Source organism: Nipponia nippon, unplaced genomic scaffold, assembly GCF_047370975.1.
Source record: "Nipponia nippon isolate SJK-2023a ecotype South Korea unplaced genomic scaffold, ASM4737097v1 scaffold_6, whole genome shotgun sequence".
Lineage (NCBI taxonomy): Eukaryota > Metazoa > Chordata > Aves > Pelecaniformes > Threskiornithidae > Nipponia > Nipponia nippon.
This window is the reverse complement of record NW_028262380.1, coordinates 67,001,793-67,025,323: the sequence shown is the minus strand read 5'-3', so window position 1 is coordinate 67,025,323 and position 23,531 is coordinate 67,001,793. Positions and strand designations below refer to the sequence as shown.

The window sequence follows — 23,531 nt, the reverse complement described above, 5'->3', positions numbered from 1 at the left end:
ACAGTCTTCCCAAATTCACTTCAGTCAAATGGTTTAGGCATGGCTCCTAAGACCTTGAGGCACCTTGTCGCTATTTAGCTGCAAGTAGCTCTCCTAGGAAGCACCACCATCATCAATGTTCCCTGCATACAACCACCACCTAGGAACCTTGCTCTGGTTGCTGTCGCTGAACAGGTAAGAAGTCTAGGACTTCCCAACACCTCAAATCCTGAATTCTGATCCTCAAATCACATTAACAGAAGTCTAACTACATTATGTCTTACTTCTACACTCTCGATTCTCTTGCCAGACCTCTAGCTTACCCTGGGGACAATATGGATGGTGATTTAGAATGAATCAGGACCACAAAGTCAAAAGGACTCTTGTCCTTGGAGTCCACAACATCTGCACGCTACCGAAAACAAAGTATATAAAGGATTATAAAGATTTAAAGAAAAAAGAGCGCGAGACAGCACGAGAGGAGACAGAAAGTCAATGCCTGGAGAACTGGACTACATCTCCTTTGCTGTGGACTTACTTTATAATAATAAGCAAGAAAAATAAGTAATGATACTCCTTGTTTCCTGAATACCCAACGTGAGATCCAGAGTCTGATTTGCAGTGGTTTAAGCGATCATAGCTGCAAGTAAAATCAATGGGAATTGCACTTTGGACATATTAAGTGCTATAAAATGCCACGTACTTCTGCCCCCTGAGGTCCTAAATATCATAAATTGTGAAGCCCAAATCAGCGGGTATGTCTGAGCTTAATCTGTGTCTTAAACTCCTCAACTGTGAAACAGGGGTAATAACCACTCATCTTATCTTGTATTGCAAGGATAAATTAAACAATGTTTGTGAAGCACTTAGATATCATAGTGATGAGCACCACAAAAAAGCTCTGTGAGAAATGAGTAATTATGTCTTCTGAGCAAGGGATGAATAGTAATCAGCAGCGAAGGCAAAGGACCATACATTGAGCAATGAGAAGAATACAAGATATTGAATAGCTGCTCATTAATTGAACGTTATCCAATCTGTTCAATGAACAAGGCAGAGGTCTAATGGAAAAAGTTTTATGTGATTGTGTAATTAAGGCTGAATTCAAAATCATTACATGCGATACAGATGAACAAAGACCATGCAGGCCACTAGCATTCATTATTCTTATATTTCGTTGTGATTTTGCAAACTTGATTTTTTTTCTCCCCAACATATTTTTAAAATAGCAAACTGAAAAAACCCCAAGCAGCTCAAAACTCCTGAAACCCACCACTGCACCTAATATAAGAACCCACACAGAAAGGGATTGTAGAGGACAACCACCTCAGACAGCCCTGCTGCTCCAAACTCAAACGGGAGAAGAAAGGGTCTGCCACGCTGCCTGCAAACAGGAGCAGGACATCAGCAAGTTTTGCTGTGCAGGAACCACAGCATGCACAAATCCCAAGCACATGCTCTCATCTGCTGTGTGCAGAGCCTGAACGTGGACTTCAGGCTTCAGCTACGCCTATGTCACGCAACCGCAGGTGATGTACACACTACGGAGAAAGCTCATATAGGGGCCACTCCAACACCTGCCCAAGCCGCTGCATCAGTTCTGCAGCAAGTACGGAGCTCCCCGTTACAGTGTCAGCAGCCCCTGGCAGCCCTTCACCTGACACCTGAGGAGACCGAACAGAAGCCTGTTTCTTTCTGCTGGCTCTTAGTGTGGACAAGGTGTGTACGAAAGCCCCACATTATCATCATCACTCTTGAAATAGGTGGGAATGGACTGGCTGACCCACGTTCCCTTTCTTAGGCCCCTGGGTTTGGCAACTCAGCCATAAGAGATGGCACTAAACAAGTTTCTAGCTTAAAACTAGGTAATAATTCTGTTTTGCAGAATTTCCTCTCCTTAAACAGTAAAGAGCTGTGGGCTTCAAAGTTGACCACAGGCCATTATTGTTTCTAAAAACCTGACAAAATGGCCTCAGTCTAAGTCTAGACTTCAAACCTAACAGAGGCACTCCCAACCTTCAACAACATAAAACTGTACTGCAAAAAAAGGCTGAAATCCTGGCTTCTTTTAAGGCGATGGGAGATTTGCCATTACCTTTTCCCACTCTATTTATATCCGAGATGCTAGCAGATGTCTTGTTCCCTCTGTCTATAACAGACATATCTGTATGTACATTTTATCTCTTTTTTTTTTTTTTTTTTTTTCCTGTAGACTGTTTTCCCACTCTCTTATTTAAAATGGGATTAGGAGGTACAAAAAGATGTTTTGTTTCTGGCTTTATGTATTTATATATTTATTTTGAGATTTTATCTATTTAGAATTTCTTTCAGCCGCAACACTGCAAAATTCCTTATCTCTAACATTGTTTCGCTGAAGGCGCCTTACAGGATTATCCCCTTTTGGCTCTTAACTACTTAACCTGAGACTGGAAGTGCCTTTTCAGGCTCTAAAAAATTTCTGAACCTTGAGGGTTGTAGAAGAGAAGTGCTATTTGCTAATAAAAGTGAAAATTATAACATTCCTTCAATAGGCTGCCAAGGCAGGTAGATAACAGCATTTTATAAAGTGATATCTCTTAAGAAGCAGTACCAGAGCCGTAAGCAGCTAAAGCATTTGATTAATGATGTTTTATGATATGATATGCTTTATGCCGTTTGATATAGAAGATCTTGTATGTATATTATGTCCAATTGCAAACTCCAATCTGAACGTTAGCTCATGCTTTAGTTATCCATTTACAGTTGTATTGTACTAGGCATTACAAAAAAACCCCAGCAGCACAGTGTCCAAGAAGCCAAACCAATTATACTTCAATGACGGAGGATTTCTCAGTAGCCAGGCTCTCACTTGAGGGGATTACCAGCAAACGTAACCAAGCATGAGGTCACCTGATGGGGTCTGGGGGTATCTGCAGAGGCTTAGCCGGATAGGATGGAGTTATTTCGAAAGGACTTCACTCTCCTGAGCTTTTTTCTGAACTCAAAAGAAGGAAAGTCATTGCAGGAAAGAGACACTCATTTGCTAGTACAAATACAAAGCAATTCTGCTTTATGCAAGACCTGAGCACTTTACATCAATTTTTAAAACCTGAAGTCCTGTATCCCTGTGAAGATCTGGGCATCCACCATCATTACAAGTGGAGTATCCTAAAAATGTATTAGTTGGCTCATCCTCTCTTTTCCTACTCCTACTTCCTTCATTTTTGGAGTCAGATGAACTCTCCAGCCTTACCAGGACACAACATTAACCATAAGAGACCTCTTTGGCTTATCCTTTACTATCACAGATAACCAAATCATATTATACATCAGTTACTTCTCTTACACTCCATTTCAAAGTAGGTACTTAAATCCTTCTGACTCCTTTCAGAAAAGTGACCCTAAAAGTCCCTCTTTTTGGTGGTTTGCAGCCTTCTCAAAATACCAAACTAACTAATGTAATTTTTACCCATTTGCTCTTGCTTCAGTACAGTTCTTAGTTCAAAATAAATTCTCCTCCCTCTCAGTTGTCTATTCCTCAACCGTGAAATATTTATAGACAGCAGTCATGTCCCAACTTAGACTCTTTTTGGGTAAGCTAAAAAAAGCTAAGAGCATTTAGTCACCTGACATAACATAAAATTTTATTCCCCAGATAATTTCAGAAACTCTCCTAATGTGCTTACTCGACTCTGAATCAAACTGTCTTTAACATGCTGGTGACCAGAAATATAGACAATCCTCCACATAAGCATTCCCAGTATCATTTGTACCACAATGGTGTGAATGCTTCCCTGTTTACTTGAAATACTTGGTGCATCTGAACATATGGATTTTGTATAACTACATTACACAAATGGCTCAGCCATCCTGGAACTATTACCTAAAAGATGAACTTCCCAGGAAGCACTCTGTCTACCTTCCCTATGCAGCATATGGAAAAAATCCATTCCTTTTAGAAGAAAAGGCAGTTGAGGTATTCAAGAACACACTAAACGAATGGCTGTGACATTTGAACTTTTGTTAGCCAAAATATTTGTGGCGATCTTAAATCAGCATGCATTCACAGGGCCATCCCACCTCCATGAAGACTCTGATCCACCGCAATGTTACCCCATGATGTGTTAAAAAAGAAAACAACTGAAAAAAAAAAAAATTACTGCAACTCAGTTCCCTGTCACATCACAGGAATGCCAAAATTTCTGCTCTCATATACGAATGCAGAAGGCAAGCACGTGAAAGCCTGTATGATGCTTGAATTTGTGGCGATGGAAGACCGTTACCCAAGATAAACCAACCTAACCACTGCATGTATGTTCTGTTTACCACATATTGTGCTTGTGCAGGCTGGCTCTCACCTACTGAGTGTATTATTTCATAGATGAAGCACTCTAGAAATTAGTATTCATGAAACAAAGAACAAAAGACAAAAGAGTGCAGAAGAATAGTTGCACACAGACCTCCTACCATCGTGTGAGCGTTTTTCAAGGCTAGACAGCAGTCCATATTTAAATTCTCATCCTTGTACTTGTCCCTCCCTCTCTACAGCAACACCCGCTTACACAGTAAATAACAGTTACAATTAAAAAAAAAATCGCAAATGTTGGAAAGTCTTGGGGAAGGGAAGAAATTATTAATGCTTTTGGAAAGGAATGAATGTGGATTTTTAGCTTGCTTGACATAAAATATTTTTTCAAATCATCTTCCCAACCATTAACCAACTTGTGGTTCTTTGTGGCACTGCAGTTGCTAAACCCACCCATTCTTTGCTTGTTTTAAAACCAAGACACTGTATCACCTAGATGATTCCCAAACCAAACCCCTCCTTTCTGAAAGGCTACCACAATATGCTTGCTCTGTTGGTGTTGCACTCCCCATTTAACATGCATCCAGCACTTATTCTTGAGTGTCAGTCAGAGTTGCTCATGCAGGCCACATATTCCAAGAGCCACAAGAAAAGCTCTTCCTCCCGTTCCACCTCTCCCTAGCTTTAAAATATTCAATTGTAATACATGCTCCATCCTTTTTTAATATTTCATTTTTTTTCTGTCACACTTCTTGCTGCTTGTTTTTTTTACCCCTTTTTGGGGTCCCAGTGCAAACCCTTCTAGCTCCTTCCTCCTACCAGCCTCCTGAACTCCGAGCTCCTGGTAACTAAAGCCAACCAGGAGCAGGAACGAAGACTTCATTTCACTGAGCAACACTGCCTGCCAGAGCGAAAACCAGGAAAAGTCCTTTTTGTATCTGTGAAAGCATGGAGGGCTGGTGGCAGCTTCAAACCTACAATGACTTAATTATTTAAATTTTATTTTACACCTATTAACCATAGCATATCAAGTAAGAGTAGCAGCTGCTACATGAATTTGACCAGCTCACTTGCCCTCAGCAGATCACCCATCTGCTTGCTCTTCACCTAATATTTCTGTTTGATAGGTTGTAAAACAGATTCTTGCAACAGGTCAGGAACAGCGTCAACTTCAAATCCCACATAGAAATTTCTATGAAAACATATGGACATCTATACTGAGTGATGTCGAATTTAGAGAGGCCACTGACCTTATGAAAGTGGATAAAAGGAAAATTGCAGCCTGTGATGGAATAACACTGACTCCATTACAGTGAATGAACAGAAGAGTGGAGAGTGAAGAACTGTATGTATAATTAATTCTAGTAATACAGACCTACAAAATTCATGGGTGCACACACTGCAGAACTGTGTGGAAAACGCCTTTCTATAATATATCAATTTCAGCTTCTACAGCATTAAAAATATTGCTTCTTTAAATGATCAATAAGGTGAACTTTCCTGTTCACCAGTAGTATTTTATAAAAATTTACATTATGCTAATTAAGCAAATTATTCAAGAGCTATGTATTCCAGCATTTAAATTCTCATATCTTGATATCTCCCCCCCCCCCCCCTTGATTCAAATGAAAAAAATTAGGAGGCACATACAGACGCTTTAGTTTCTTTTTATTTTCTACTGGGGGATGTAGAGCCTTGGGAAGTTCTTTCACTTACAGTGCATGGGAAAACCATAGGAAAATTACCTGTTTCTGAAAAAACATGTGATGCGTAACATGTCACTTGCCCTCTTGTGTGGCCTTCTGGAAGCAGAGAATAGAGAGTACTTCCAAAAAAAAAAATATCCCTGGGATATTATGCATCTGGCCCATTTCTAAACAGTTGCACAGTGCCTTTGCTTGCCAAAACTGAATTTATCTACCACTGAATTTTCAGGCTGGCAATAGCTTGCAATCCTTCATGTGAAGATGAGTCTCTAGGAGGCTGTTGGATCGCCTCGGTTATGGCAAAAAGGTTGGCCTCGGTGCATGGCAAGGCAGACTGGGAGTTACCCCATGCGACTGGTGGGTTGGACCCGCCATCTTGCAGCCCAGTTGTTTTGCTTCTATGTTTTCAGAGCAGCCTGGCACAAAGGCAGATGAAGAATAACACTTCCTTGCGGTAACCCTATCTTTGAGACAACCTCGGTTCCCACAGCTGTGTTGAGTCCCTGCAGATTGCTACACAAGAAATTTCATCCTTTCCACTATTGAGGCAAAGTCTTGGATAACCTGCTGTTCAAACACACAGCAGAGGTAGGATTTCTTTGTTATTAGGCTGCTTGCTGAGGTGCACAGCACACTTACTATATCCAGGAGGCCATTTAAATAAGACAGCATCAGATTAGACTTTGGAAAATTTCCTTCAGCCAAATATCTCCCTACTTTAAACAGGCAAATAGCAAATGTTCAGGTGAAAAGGAAATGCAACCCTGGAAACTTCTGTTGCTGTGACTGTGTTTCTACTTCAGAGGTAAAGAGAGATCTGTTTCTGACTCAAAATAGCAGAACTAGCTTTAAAGTGAACCTCCTGGAGCAGAAACCAACAGCAAAATCTGAAATTTATTGATCATCACATCTTTGTATTTACAGAAAGGACGAGCTTCCCTATAACTAATATGATATAATTGGCTAATTCTTCCACTTCAAGTAGCCAAAATCTCCTAGCAAATATGCAAAATAACTGGAAGATGACGGTCATTTTTGTTGTAGTCTTTAGCACCATTTGGAGATGAAAAAATGCCTTCCTTTTTTCTTACGTTCAAGCCAAAAGAAGAATGAAAGATTAACTTTAGCAACTTAAGAAGCAATATAAATTTTGATTTAGGGCAGATTACCTCATACTTCTCTGGAACTTGAACAAATGAAGACTAAAAATGCAAAGCATACGCAAGAACAGCTGTGATTTCTGACTTCAAGCCTGTTACTCTCCTTAAAGAAAGCTAGTTCAGTGGAAAAAGAGAAGACAAGACTGGCCAGGTGCTCTAGGTTTCCTCACAGTACAGTGCATTTTCAGCATATGACTCTATTAATGATCATAAATTAAAGTTTAAATAACTTTATGATTGGCCATATCCATAATTTTGAAAATAATACAATATAGTTATCCTAGGTAAAAATGGTATTATAAACACAAATGTCAACTTTTTCAGTGACACCATTTGTCAACACTTTTACGGTTAAAGGATCTTAACGTGTGCAAGGCAGATCAGATTTATATTAATGACAAAATCACATTTCTTCATACCAGTTCATCAAGTCAGTCAGCAAAAAGTTCATGCTTACTTGATACCAAGATTTTGCATGTCGGTAATTTACATCCCTGTAATGAATTCCATCTGAAATTACTTCTGAAATTTTACCAATAAGCCCATTTTAATACTTTTTTTGGTCTACAGCTCTCCTTCTCATAAATTCATTAGACATTTCCTGCAAGTCCCCAAAATAAGATTCACTGGGATTACAATTACCAGATTTATAATTGGAAAAGCAAGCTTTAGTCTCTTTGTTGTTGTGTACCTTCTTGTTTTTAAATTTCACTGCAGTTGTTCCTTTATGTTATAATCCCTATTTTATAATATTTCAGAGGAGTGCAAAGAAATTGGTGCCCAAAAGCTGTTCAAGACAGGCTGACAACATTAGCAATTCTAGCCGAGACCCAAAGAGCTGGGTGGTGCGCAGTGGTCCCTCTCTCCAAATGCCCCTTCTCTCTGTTTCCATGCTTCTGGACACAATTTGTCTCCCCACTTTGTAGAATCATAGAATGGTTTGGGTTGGAAGGGACCTTTGAAGGTCATCTAGTCCAACTCCCCCTGCAATGAGCAGGGACATCTTCAGCTAGATCACTGGTTCTTGTCCTTCCACCTGAACACCAGTTGCTCTCTCCCACGATTTCCATCCCACCGTATCTTTTGAAGGACTGTCAGTATGTAACTTTTTAAATTAAACTAAATAAAACTTTCATTTAATCAGTAGAAACTAATGACAAAAAACCCTCTTCCTCTTCAAGAAGAAGGGTTGCTCCATTTGAAGAAGGCACAAACTGAAACACAGGAGGGTCTGTCTGAACATCAGGGAGCACTTTTTCACTATGAGGGTGACCGCTGGCAGAGGTTGCCCACAGAGGTGGTGGAGCCTCCGTCCTTTGAGATGTTCAAAAACCATCTGGACACGGTCCTGGGCAACCAGCTCTAAGTGGCCCTGCTTGAGCACAGGGGGTTGGACCAGATGACTTACAGAAGTTCCTTCCAATCTCAGCCATTCTGTGGTTCTGTGAAAATGGCACCAGCTGTAGCTACCATATTTAATAACAATTGGAAGAGGAGGCCATTTTTGAAAGAATATAATTTCTCATGCCACTTTCTACTGAAGAATGTTTAGTGGATCAAGTAAGAAATATGTGTGTGCGTGTGCACACATATGAAGTGTGTAAAATGTAACTGGAAAAATATTCATAAATCTTTAAAAAGTCTATACATGTGATTTCAGGGAAATGGTGAATGAAACTTGAGGAATGAAACTTCTATTCTTTTACTACTATCTTTTCAAGAGGGAACAACTAATTTTTACTCAAATAAATTAGCCACTGTACTTACAAATTCCCAAGAAAGTTGTTTCTATATTCACAGAGGGAGTTTTACTGTTTTCTTTGTCATAAAGACAAGAATGCAAGCACTTAAGTAAACAACACAGCTTTAGCTCAGAGCTGAGGCAGGTATGTCCAGGATCTACAGTCAAGGTAGTTCTTCCACTTTGATTTATTTTTTTATTTATACCATGCGCTGAACTACCATAGTTTTAAAAACTTCCTCATGTACACATGATACAGAGTAATTACTACAAATATTCCATTTCAAATAGGAAACCTCAGGATGGGGTATTTTATTGGTCATGTACCCAACTGAAAAATCTATGATGACTCTACAAAAAATTTTTGTTGTTATAAAACTACCCACACAAATTTTTATTCACGTTGATAGTGTCAGGATGTTTGGAGCCAAAATGTATATGATGTTTTCACTATGCTCTTTTGTGGCTAATACTCTACAGTGTACTTTTATGCATATATATATACACACACACACAAAAATAAATATATATATATATAAACAGAAAAGTGCAAGCCAAATTTTCAGTGTTTGCATAACAACAATGCTACTGGAAGCATCAAGAGCTCACAGTCATGTGCATACTAAGCAGAAGTCTAGACAGTGTTCACATACCACTGGCAGGAACATGTATGTTAATATAATAATTCTAAAAAATATATTTTAAGCTAATTTAAAACCTCTATCTTAAATTTTTAGGGATGACAGGTTGTTTTGTCTTTCATTTTTTGAGGTTTTTTTGCTTAACTCGTAAGCTTTCAGTAATCGCTGATAACTCTTAGCTACATTTAAAAATTGTATTTCTATGCCTAATTACAGAGTAATCCTTTCCTAATAATTTTGGCTCCTGAGGCTTGGAAACGTAGTCTTGCTACTTTGTTAACTCCTAAAGAAAATCCTTGGTAATTCCTGTAAAGTTGGATAGGGATATCCATCAGATTAAGTCAGAAAGGACACCAAAAGAGAGGGGTGTGGTCAACATAGATACACAGTACCTTGAAATTACAGTGATTCAAGACTGGGAAGGAAGCTTTCCTGGAAGGCAGGAAAGGAGGAAGGAAGATAACAAAAGGTGCTGTTACTTCACGTAGTACATGCGGGTGTATGCAAAACCTCACCACCACCACAACAAAAAAATATCCTCATGATTCAGAGGCCAGCTTAGACATGGATGTCTGAAGACCCATCCCTGATGTGGCATGGAAGCACATGGAGGAAATCACTCAGTGAAAATAAGTAAGGTTTTCCAGTTCATGTGCTACATTAAGTGACTGAAAACTCAAGGAAGAAGTTAGGGAATTAAGGCATCAAGGTCAGCTATTGCACAACAGTAACAGAAAATGCTTTCAGAAGGGGGAAACCTTTTTTGTGTCCTTGTAACTTTGGGAAGTTCATTTCAATTAGATTGACACCTTTGATGATAGATAGACAAATAGATTGATAGAGAGATATTACATGAGGTCTTGACTTCAATGACGCACAAGCCCTCCAGGTCTATTTAACAGAGCTAAATCTTTATTGCCATCAGCAGCAGATTTAATGATCACAGAAGGAATTAATCACATCACACACTGCCTCACTCTTCTCAGTGCATAAGCTGGACACCATATTAAGAGCCTGTTTTCTTCCTTCTACGTTTTTCTTCATGAAAATAAATCAGTAGATATCTCCTGCTTCATCAGTGGTTCTAAGAACATCTACTCATCAGGAAAGACTTCAAAAAACCTATTTATGTCCTTTGCATGCCATGAACTCTTACTCTTTATCAGGTATTAAAAACTTAATGTTTACCACTTGAAGAAATTGTTTACAAAGTCTGTAAGGGTCAAACATTTCCTTTTACCCTAACAACCCAAGTCACAGAGAGGCAACACCTACCAGAGGTCCTGTAGCACTCTGAGTGATCCTAACTTCTTTCTATTGAGATGCCCAGGAAAGACTAGCTATACCATAATTAACATAAAATAGAGATGTCAGCAAAATAATCCTGTGATGATAAAGCTATCAAAATATAGTCCTCATGAAAGTCCTAGTCCTTAATGAAGAAAATGATCTCTAAGAAAAGCTCCAAGATCAATTCCTGCTTCCTCACCAATCTACCACAGTACTGTAAAGCTACTTCTCTTTTACTGAAAGATGAAGCAGATGCAGTACCGAATCGAAGCCCTGGAGGTACCCACAGGGAGATAACTGACCTGAGTGAATTGTACTATCATATATAAGGCTGCCAAAGCATGATGAGACAACCGTATTCATCCTCCAGTACAGTAGAAGCAGTAGTATGTTTACATCAATTGTTTTTGTGTCCATTAAAAATTACAAAAATCCACTTGGAGGGGGGGAGAAGAAACCTGGTTCAGCAGTGGCATGAAGTAAAACAACACATCCTTTAGAAGGTGTACACTGCAAAACACCCTGGCATATTCTACATAAATTACACCACGCATAATTGGAGTTCATTCAACTTTTTTTTTTCCCCAGATTAACACCACAGAATTTTATCAAGGGCAGAAAACACATATGAAAACACATATGTGCGTGTGTGTGTATATATTTCTATTAAAAAAAAAAAAAACCAAACCCGCACCTATTTTGTCTTTTCTTTTTTGTTGATGTTTTTTTGTTGTGTTTTCTTACCTTCTACTGCTCTCTTGAAGAAAACTTTACAGCTGCCACATGTAACCACCCCATAATGACATCCAGATGCCTCATCTCCGCACACCAAACACACTTTGGAAGGTCTTGAAGATCCAGTTGATACACTTCTCAATGAAGAGCTGGAGTAAACAAAAAAAAAAACAAACAAACAAAAAACCAGCTATGAATATTTCAAATCACACTGGCCATAATGCAAAGTTCAATTAAGAATTTATAACAGGTATGTTGCTCAAGGCACCTAACAATTAGGAAACCACAACTCTTTCTGGCAGTGCCTGGGTGAATACATGAATTGCTTTAATTAGTACGTGCAATATTTTTATTGTCTGTTTTAAAACACCCATAATATATCAATGTTAATGTGAGAAGTTACCACAAGGGCAGCGGAACTTATTGGTAGCAGATGATTAAAACTGAAAATAAACAACAAACAAACAAACCAACCAACCACTCTGGCAGCGACCTGATAGCTATAAATTTTCTTTCTGTTTGTTTGTTTCAAGCTAAGGAATACCTGTAATAAAACCGCTAAGACCACGTTATGAAGTAGCGCAGCAAAGTCGTATGCACTCTCCTGTCCGCATTCCTGCTTACCACTACAGAGGTCCTTGAGTTTACATCTAATATTTCTGTAATTTAACAGCTTACTTCCGAAGCAGTTTTGAAGCCTTTTTACATTCTGCAAGTGCAGAAGACCCTTCCATATGACTGTAGGTGCCAGCAAAGCAGCGACTGAGGTTCAGAAACCATCCCGAAGCTTTGCAGAACAATGCATCTTGCAAACCCAGCTTCAACCATCTACCACCTTCTGAAAAGATGGGGCATTTCTGTTGTTGGGTTTTTTTAAATCATGACTCTCCGAAGGCATCTTTAGGAAGTATTCTCCACTGGCAACTCTAAAAGACAGCACTCTTCACAAACAAGTCACATTTCATGATGGAGTGAGTCTCCTCCCTCCCCTCTTCCCCCCAGGAAACTGGAAATGCCACCCTAATGTAATCGGCACGCTAGGAGAAACGTGCCAGATACTGAAGGAGATGAAAGCTTTGGATCCCTCCCATGCCTCCGGAGGGCTGGGGAGAGTCTTTCCTTCCACACAGCCTCTCTTCTCCAGGTAAACGTGACCTCTTGCATTTCTTCACACGTTATCTCTCTGAATGCTGCCAAACAACTGCAAAAACAACCCTAAAAGACTTTACACCGGTGGTGAAGTAATCCGATAGTTCACATTGCAGGTCACAGGCTATTTGTTGGTCAGTCATTGGGAAACGAAGTTCACAGGTGGTCTTAATTCAAACATAAGATAACCACCTTGCTTAAGAAATTTCAATTACACGCCCTTTGCCTTTTTCCAATTTTTTGTCTTCCTTTAAAGAGGTATACAGAGGCCAAGTGTTTTACCCAGGGGCACAGCACGAATGTCACTCCAGATCAAGGACCACAACTCTCCTGGCCTGCAGCTTTACTGTAACATCAAATCTAAATGTCTTTTTAAATGACAGTGTTCAGATGCTAATCAAAATGTTCCAGATAGTATTCCTGCTCTTGTCTGCTCGCTAGTCTGTTAGATTTCCTAGTTTTAGTCCTCGTGCTATTTATACTTTCATTACATAACATCACACTACTTGATAATTGCTAGGTGATGGCATTAGCTCATCTGTTAAGAGAGACAAAGGAAAGCCTCACCAAATCTATGTTAAAATAAGTTCTGAGTGCTCAAGTCACAGTCATACCTATGCACACTGCATTAATCTACCCCTAAGGAAAGGGTAGATCCTTCAGGATTTGCCAAGACTGTGCTGGTATTCAGCTCTGCGTTTGGATTTGTTTAGGCAATGAACGGGACTTTCTCCCTGTAGCACGTTTCATACTGTATGAAAAACATTAAGCCTCTCATTAAACAAAATTCTTCAAAAGGTGTCTGCTTTCTAGAGAAAATGTCAAAAACCTGGAAAACTAACTCCTTGAAAATTCTTTTTTCTTTTTTTGCTTCTTCATTGCAAAGGGTGGTATTTTGTCTGAGAAGGGAAACATTTCAATTCTGACATACCACCAAAATGTCTCAGGGCATTTGTAATTTTGATGCTGCATGTTCCCATTTCTTCATAAGACTAGCAAAAATTTTCCTAGTCTTTCTTCCCTGAAAAAGGTCAGTGTATTTTTTTTTTTTTTAGTATCTAAAAAAGGTAATTCTGTTAGAGAGTTCTTCCTGTGGAGAAATGGAAGTTTCCAGGGTATCACAGCAGTGTGTGTTTTTTTATTTATATATATATACACACACTCTCTATATAGATACATACTATATATATATATAAGTATTATTTTTAGTTGAAAATAAACTGTCATGTAGGATTTGCAGAAGGTGGGAGAGCCTTTTTTTAATATACAAGCTACCCTATAAAATTTGACTTACACAGAATTATTGGGTAAAAAAAGCCAGTAAAGACACATCGAGACACCAGCTGATCCATGACTATTATTAAATGCCTACCTAAGACATAATCTATAGCATATTTTATACAGTGCTTCTCTAAACGAAGGGCTTGAATATAGCTGAAAGGTGAAGGTACAGCTTGAATACAAAGCATGTATTCAACTGCTCAGCCACAGCATCACAGGTGGAAACTTACCATTCTGGAATAAAATTCAATTAACTCCCATACATCCTTTTAATCAGTTTAAAAGTGGAATAGGTTAAAGCACAAATGACGTATTTTTATTCTTAATAGGAGTATCCAACATGGAGCAATTCTCAAATACTCTATTGCAAAGAAACATTGATACTTAAATCTCCTCCAATTTGTGCCAGCTCTAGCTATGATTGTCTTCTAATGAACAGTTTGGCTTGTTTTTAAAATCTATTATGTTCTTCTTTCACCCATGCTACACCAAAGCATTTGTCAATTCAAAATGCTGTTATATTACCTCATACAAAGATAAAGTGGTGTTTGTACACACCTGCAAATGATAAAAGTCTGAGTCCAAAAAATATGCTCAAATCATATTGCTAAACCTCAGATTAAGTCATTCTCTCCGTGGAAGCTTTTCTTTCTCAACAAGGCACGCACAGATGGTTACACCTTTTCCTCCTGAATCTCTCTTAGGTTCAGGCTGTCATTCCTTTCTTAGCAACTTGACCATGGTGAACAAGATCTGCATCAAGTTCTAACTGGTGCGTGAACCACCTCTCCACCCTCATTTCAAGGCCAGATATCCACTGTTTATGACACAGAAACACACTTTATTTATTCATTGCTTTTAAGCAGCCAATTATTTAATTAATCAGTATAGCCCTATATCCTACAATATGTATAGGGAGAAACGCTGCACTAAAAAAAACCACTTTGAAAGTGCTTTTCATGCCTGCTCCAAGTTAAATATTTCCCTTTTTTATTAATTTTCTACAGAAATATCCCATAAATTTCTGGCAAGTAATTCTAATGTAAACAGGTATGTGGGAAAAGTTACAGGCAGGTAACACTTAATAGGTAAAAACTAAGCGTTAAATTCAGTTGATTATAACAGGTTTATATTAATGTATTAATTATATATATTAATTCTAGTTCTTTTTTTGGAGCTCAGTTTGATTTTTTGCTCCAGATGAGAAGTTTAATTACAATAATCCAGATTATCTAGGTAATACATCATTCTCTCTTTAGAAAAATACAGGAGTTGGTCCAAATAAGAACGGATACCATAAAAAAGATCAAGAACTAAGAATGGATACCATAAAAAAAGATCAAGAACTTTACAATTGACTCCCTGCACAGCAATTAGCCTACTGCCCAAATATCTATTTGAATGACACGCTAAATCTGATGACATCTGTGGGCCACAGCACGATTGAGTCTTAAACTTTGGACCAAGTGAAAACGTTGTGTTTACACATTTGCCCCAATCCAAATTAGAGCCTAACAACTATTGCTCTGATATTTAAGGTTTTTTTAAACTTTCACACAAGGGACTATTGTTGACCCAGAAAATTTCTTGTGGGCAGCAACCTACTCTCAATATAAACTTCTAACTGAAAACACAAGAAATATGAAATAGTGCCACAGAGCTGGCTACTCACCACTGCTTTCAGAAGCCAGTGGTTTCCATAGGTTGATTAGGTGTTATTACTTTCACACCTCTCTCTATTTCCAATATAAAGGATAAAAAAAAGCAAACACGTGCCCCCCCCCACCCCGCATACACACTCTGCAGGATTCAAATACAGGAGAGCTAACAGAGCACATGTATTTTATCACAACGCTTTTACAGCCAAGGGCAGCGTGGAGCAGTTTAACAATGCCAAATGTATCTTCTAAATGATTTGTAAAATGGTTGCTCCACTAACATTTGTCACGTTGTAGGGTATGTGATTAGGAATAAGCCTGATTTATTATCCTCAACAGTGCAAATGCTGGCAGTTAAATGCTGACCTTGACTAGCCATTGCCATCAAGCTCATTTGTGTCTCTGCAAGTTGGCTTTAGTAATAGTTATATGGAGAATTAATTAGAAATAACAGATTTTGTAAAGAAGAGTCAATAAACCCACAGATAATCCAGCATTTTAAAAGCTGATTATATAGGTTATTATGCTTTTCAAACCAGATGTCATACAGGAGCACAGTTTAAACAAACGATGCTTCTCTGATGACAAAATGAGGCATTCCAAAGAAGCATAAGCCACAATATGAATCCCAAATTCATTTGTTCCAAGCGCTTTTATTATTATGAGATCTAGATGAGTCCTTTTTAATTCCACATCATTGACTTTTCTTTTTCATACAGAAATTTTCTGGTAATAAAACAAACAGAAGGAACCTGAGTACACCTCAATAAATAAAGTTTTGCGAAAACAAAGGTAAAAAGAAGTTGAGATCAGCATCGTGTTTTCACCAAAAGAAAATAAAACCACCTTTAAGAGGAAGAATAATCAGGAGATTCAAGATGCAGAGACTGCCAGCACTTTCCTTCTACCCTCTCATCTCGTTTCTGAAGGGCTGTAACCTCCAGGGCAAGTCATCTTCTACTGGGGACTGGCACATGAAAACATGATGGTTAACTGTGCACATACAGATACTGAAACTAACCTTCCTGGTGGCCCAAAACAAGGACTGTGTATTTCAATGGTATTTCACAACCATGACGTGGACAGTCTGGCTTTCACACCCAAGGAAGCTCAGATGGTCAGGAGGTGGCCAAGAGTTGACCAAGAGCCACCCAAGAGCCCCTGGCGCCGCCGAGCCGGTTGTGCCGCTGCAGCGGCACACCCACAATGCTTGGTCCTCACCAACCTCAACACAGCAGGGCAGCTGATGCCGCCCAAGAGAGACAAGAAACTCCCACACTGAATGAAAATACAACTCTCAACCTAGCACTAAAATCAAGAGACTGATTATCAAGTTTATGCTACCCTGGATATATACTCTTTTCCCCCTCCAAACAGTCCTCCAAATTCTTCCTGGTTTCCACAGCTAATCTTACATCCCTAAGTGCTTCCTTTTACTGGTCACTTCTCTAGCAGCTCTCCTAGTATCTTCCTTTCTTTAACTCATCGTTCACTCAGCCATCACAGTATATAGCATAACCATATACTCTTCACATCATCTCCATTATTTTTGTGCGTGTTCACATAGAAACAATATTTCACCGCCTAAGATAACTCTACTAGTTATTTAGAAAATGTTACACTGGTCAAAAGTTGTCCAGTAGATTATCTGAGCCCTATACAATGATGTTGGTCATGACCTCCACCAACGGCATGTGCCATCGCCCAGATTTTGCCCCATGCTGCTAGTTTTAATTGTCAATACTAAGGTTTGACCAATATCGGTCTCACCTTGTGTAGCCCAAATTTTTAAAAAAGTTTCACTGCAGGAAGGCACCCTGGCTCTCTCCTGTAACTACTTACATAAAGCAGATTAGCAGACTGGAAAATGGTATTTCTTAAATGTCAGACTATATAAACCAATCTTCTTGTCAGCAGACCAAGAAAGCATAGAGAAGTGAAAAGGTGCAGAGATGAAACGATCAGATTTTCGGAGGAGAAGGCAGTCACGTGGGACCTCACGAACGCTGAGCTAAGGAAGGACCGCTGAAACCAAGCCACCCCTGAGCCTCAGCAGCAACACTCCTGCATGCAGGCAGAGCAACATTTACCCTCTGATGTTTGACAGAGACATATACAAATTGCTAAATAACCTAGCTACAAATTCTGCTTGCTGAGTTTCTCAGGGTATTATCCTGCTCCTACGGAGATAAAGACAGACATTACAGAAACGGGTGTGTTTCCTTGGATAAAGCAACAGGACTCATATGGCCACTACCAACTGTTAGACCTGCAGCCTTAAAAAAAGGTTATTATTTTTTTTAAGACTAAACCTTAAAAAAAACCCAAACAAAAATTTTAAGACTCAGAAATCTTGAACAAGGTCTAAATATTTTAGGAAAGCTGTGTACTTTAGTGCATATTATGGATGGTAGACACCAAGCGTAACATCTGAAGCAGTGCATGCTTACTCTGACATCTGGAGTATTTTATCAGTCCATAAGTAATATAAGTGGTTAGGGAAATAATTTTTTCTTTAATGTCTTCCTTCTATTAGAATAACAAAGATAACAAAAACATCCATTGAAAAATACATTTTCAATGTGAAATATTCAGGAAATTCAATTAAGGAAGAAAAATGACCTAGAAAATAGTATCTTCTTGTGCTATAAATCAATTATTTTTGAAATGTCCCAAACTTCAGGATCCTGAAGCTCTTACTTGGATTACCGTTTATTCATTTTTGTTTGCTTTGTTTCAGCTAATGATGAACTCCTCATGCAATCCACTATTAATTGCTGTAATTTTAAAAAAATGGACCAGTATCTCACCAAAATAAACTTATTTTGTCACCTACGAATTTGAAGGTATAATTTTAAGAAATTAAAAAACAAACAAACAAACAAACTAAACCAACCAACCAAACAGAAAATTCAGTGGCTATAAAACTACATTTAATTTAGTGGTTAGACTCAATTTTTTTTTTTTTAAGCACAGAAGTATTCTATTCCAAGATAGAAAACTTTTAATTCTTTGAACTTCAAACACTACAACCCTAACACAAATGTATAAATTACCAAATTAATCCAGTATTTATACTTTTTTTTCTTCTTAAGAAATGCTTAGTATGGTGAAACACATAGGAATCACAGGGGAAAGCGCATTTAGTTAAGAGAAAGCAAACTGTGAAATCAGGTGGTTTCTTTCCTCAGCAGCTCCAGCTTTCACATTAAGTTACTTTATTTAGCAATGCCTAAGGGTCATATATAACATTTTCATACCTGGATCTTAATTATGGTAACAAGCAAAATAATGTGCACTGATAACAGAAAAGGCTCCACCCTTTCTCCCAAGCCCCCATCTAAAAAGATTCACTCAGGATTTTAAAAAAGGCATTTAAATTCCAGTGTTTATTCTGCAAATAGAAGCTGATGGGTTCTCCTGTGCTGTAGTCACCAGTGAACAGGTTCCTGTATTTAGTTTAACCTTAAGGCATATGTTGATTTTACAAAATGAAGCAAGTGTACTAAGCTCCTTCAATTTCCATTTACCTTAGTGGATGCTGACAGGACCCAGCATTTTCCTCAATCCAGCTGTAAGCCTTGACTTTTCCTTGACCTTCTCTACTGAAATCTTTTGGTAGCAACTATAGCTGGCTATCCAGATTTTACCTCAGAATAATCTGTCGGCTACAGAAAAATATGAACTTAAGCATAAACAAACGTGTGTTCTGGTGGACTGAAACTGAGGAGCACTTATCTCCTAGGGAAATAAATCTACTTTTTACCCACTAATTCGGTAACCAGAGAAGTCGTCCCAATATTCTTCTGCAATGCACTTTTCTCCTCTAACTACTGTCACAATGTACCAAGATCCAACTGCCCCAGGGAAATAAAATTTACTTGTTCTACATTTTTTTTAGTACATAAATATAGTTATCTATTGAAATGGAATGGTTAACCCAGACAGGGCACTTCCTATCAGGAGAAAACCTCCAACTTTGGAAGCCAGAGAACAACGGTGAGCCTCGCAGCACATTTGCTCTAACTTCTCATATTTGGTCCACTTACAGAATAAGTGCAGTTTAAATGCATGCAATGTTGGTATTTGTGCTGCTGATTATAAACTGCTATGTATTGTATAGCAAGATAAGGCAGGAACAGTTTATCTGGAAAATGATCTAGTTAATTATTGAAAGTCTGTTGGGGGGGAGGCAGGGAGTTTGTTTAACTCTTTCTTTTCCTGCACCTGCTCACCTGCCAGGACTAAAAGGAAAGAGATACAGCTCTGAAAATCCAGTTTTCCATAGCACCATCTCATCTTCCACCACTGAAAAATATGTAAAATAATTACGCATCCTGATCACTCTCGTACGAGAGCATAGTAGCATTTACTTGGTGAGGCTCTGCTGCCTTCTTGGTCAGCAACATACCAATATTTTAAAACTGCATGAAATGCAGTGATTCAAGTGAGGTTCACCTGCTGATGGGGACACCCGTGGGAAATCGTTAGCATGAGGAACTGCAGGCAAGACAAGACTGCATGACTATTTTGCTCTGCTATTGAGCACTTCCAAGACAAAGAAAAATTGAACGAGCAAGGAAGAAGAAAAATATACATAGAAGCCAAATGCAGAGAGATGCTACCAGTAACAAGAACATCTCTTTAAAAAGCCTCCTCTTCTCAAAATAAAGCTCACTACTTTCTTCAAGTTCTTCCCTCAGAGTCTAAACAAGCAACTCCTAAAAATACTTGCCTTTGCTTGAAAGCTTTATTTTATGAAACCCTTATTACAGCAACCTGAAATGACATTGATGACCAGAGTATTGACTGTTTTCAACCTTAAGAAATGTCCTTCTGTTGCAGAGACAAAAATCTACGTGGTATGTCTGGTACGGGCTTGGCCCCGTAAGTCCTAAAAGAATACCTGTATCAAAAATATCAGTTTGTAACAGAAGCAGCTTGGTCCAGTCGTGCATACTTTCCTATTACAATCTGTTCGATTTATCTTTTGAGTGCATGATACACTTACAGAGAAAGCCACCAAACCATTAATGACCTAACCACGCAATATAAAGAGTTTACAAGAGTTCTGTAATCAAATTAAAAAAAAATTGAAATATTTCATAATAGCAAAAAGTAAACTGAACTGTCATCCCCAGTCTAATGGAGATTAAAATACCACAACAGAAAAACCTCCAGAGCAACCATGAAACCATAGGGAAAAAACGCACCAAAGCACAAAAAAAGGTTACCATGGGAACAAAGGCTATTTTCCAACTTGTCAAATAAAAGCCCCAGTATGGCAGACCTTTACTCATAAGAGCAATCCCACAGGCTTCAAAAGGCACCACGTATAATTATTGCTTGAGCTGAAAGAATGTAATGGGGGGAAAGGCGGGTGTTTGCCCTTTCAGCTCCCTTGTGCCCCCCACAGCCAACAAGACAAAATTAGTACGGATGTTGAAAGCATATTAGCATTATGGTACCAGTGTATATTATAATTCCACATAGGAACAGAATATAGAAGTAGGAAAGTCTGCACACTAACCTAAGCTTCATAAACAAGGCGTAGGGAAAAATAAAAGGTAACAGACAGCTCACAATATTATTTAGTATGAGTTACCAATGCAGAACTGAGTAATAAGACTCGAGCCCATAAGCATATCGGAGAAATTCCTGACACGAACAGACTTAAGTATGTTGCAACGTGCAGCAAGTTCTGCGTGCATCTGTAAAAAGAAGGTTGGAAAAAGAAACAATCTGCCGAAGGTGATCTTACTAATCAAAAGGTAATAATACTTAATAAAGTTAGGCACAATTCTTTACCTTTTACTGAAAGTTTCCAGCTTGGCACTTGTTTCAGATTATACAGTAAAAGCATAAATCCAACTTCACCACCATCTCTGATTAACAGGTATTTTAAAAGGCAAATATTCACATTATTTTGAAATATCTTCTGTGACAACACTATTCGAAATAATGAAGGCTTCATTTTAACTAAGATTTTTCCATTTTAAGACAGTCAAGCTGTTCATGGTGTTTCAATGCATACAATTATTACTTGATACAAGAAATAAGACGACTCTTGCAGCTCTCAGTTGTGGAACTACACAGACATTGGGGTAGTTCATAAATTTGTCTCTTCTGCCTTCCTGGTCCCATGGCCCCAATAAAACATCTTCCTAAAACTAGAAGGTAGAAAAGCCAGGGCGATTTCCACTTCTATTTCCTTTACTGTTCCCCTCTTGTCACTTTCATGGGCTTTTGCTACCTTTTGACAGAGTAATAAAAAGACAGTCATGATGTTTGAGGAACAGGCAAGGGTTACGGCGAGCAGAATATGCCCGCATTCAGTAGGCGATACAGGGCCAACGGATGTGGGATTCATACCTGTCAGCTTCTGGGAGAAGGAGAAAAAGCAAAGAAGGAAAAACGGCATAGGAACAGGTATTCAGACAGACCTTCACATGGCCTACTTCTATGAGTGGTGCAGCTGGCCCTCGTGCAACAATCCCTCATTTTTCTGACTGTGGCTTCTTTGCTTGGCCAGTCACATCTCCAGTGGCCTTTGCCTGTGCCTATCTGCAAACATCATCTAGCCTAGGACTCACTTCCCAGTCTCTCCGACTCTCAGGATGCTTACCAACAGTTTGCAATTGGATTTCCTCCAATACATTAGCAAGTTGTCTAGCCATCATTTCTTCAAATGATGTACCTAATATAAAGGTGCCATTCTAAGGCAGTTGATGCTTTGGAAACACAAAACAAAACCCAAACTCATCACAAACTAGCTTTAAGTTCTAGGTGTGCAATCCCACGTATAACCTGGTTTTCAAATATAACCCATAAGTTGTGTTTCTTTACCAGCATATGTGAAGTTCCTCTGATAAACTGTTCCCTATAGGTCAATTTTCCATAGAGGATTCTCTCATGTTTTCACAGAGCATTCACCAACCAGGGTGAAATAAGAAAAACAGTCCCATTTTCTCTTCAGTGCAAAGAAGTAGCTATGCAACCCTCCTCCTGCCTTAACTTCAGGAGGCAAACATCTACCCTGCGCAGCTCTAGCAAGTATGTGAATAATTCCTTGGTCTAAAACGACTAACTGCTGGTAAAGGGCTCTGTGGTACCTTCTCAGAAAATACACTGTGAGAAAAATCAGAGTTTTAAAAGTATTCTGACCCCAGTCCAACCTGTGAATTTTGTCACAGGTGGAACAGCCTCTCCAGGCTTTGTATCTGCTTGTAAAAATTGTGATTAGCAGGGGGCATGGCAAGTAGCAGCACCAGTTCAGACAGTGACATCACTTCCCACTTGCCCCACCTCTGCTACACAGTGACAATTACTATTTTACATTTACACTAAGGCAAAGTACAGTCACTCCGGTTGGTGGTGATATTGTTGATTACCACATTTATTTGTACACTTCAAGTCGCTCTGTTTTCCCTTGCCTGTAGTTTATGTCAACTGTCAGGCAGTATGGGCCAAAATAGAACTGTATTAATGAGTGTTCAATAGCCCTGTTTCTCATCCTACTATTGTAGGAGGAATGCAGATACTCTTTCCATGCTTCTTCCTAAATTAGAAAGCCAGGTAAGCTGAATGACCTGGGGGGGGGGGGGGGGGGGTGCGGGGAGAGATGTGAGGCACTTATCTTTGCGGAGCCTTCCCCTCTTCATTTTGTCTCTGACAAGAGAGCTTGTTTTGAAATGGACACATAGAAAAAGATGTTTTGAACTAATCATCACCATCACCAGTTAGAAAGACACTGCATACTTGCAAATGCACCAACTGCACTCATGCTGTACAGCCTTAGAGTGATTTGCAATTTTTAATGTTGCATACCCCTTGGATTTGGATAGAATTATACTTATTTTAGACATCGGGAGATCACGACAGGTGAACAGTTTAGGTCGTAAAACAA

General features: G+C 38.9%; 1 protein-coding gene across 3 annotated transcripts in view; it reads right to left on the bottom strand.

The window, feature by feature from the left end:
- NR3C2 (nuclear receptor subfamily 3 group C member 2) overlaps positions 1-23,531 on the bottom strand; it is a 214,920-nt gene that overhangs the window by 83,534 nt on the left and 107,855 nt on the right. For all 3 annotated transcript variants that reach the window (XM_087735566.1, XM_087735565.1, XM_009468773.2), the window contains one exon: positions 11,547-11,686. In XM_087735566.1, coding sequence (XP_087591692.1) covers positions 11,547-11,686 — 140 coding nt within the window. The remainder of the gene's footprint in view (positions 1-11,546; positions 11,687-23,531) is intronic.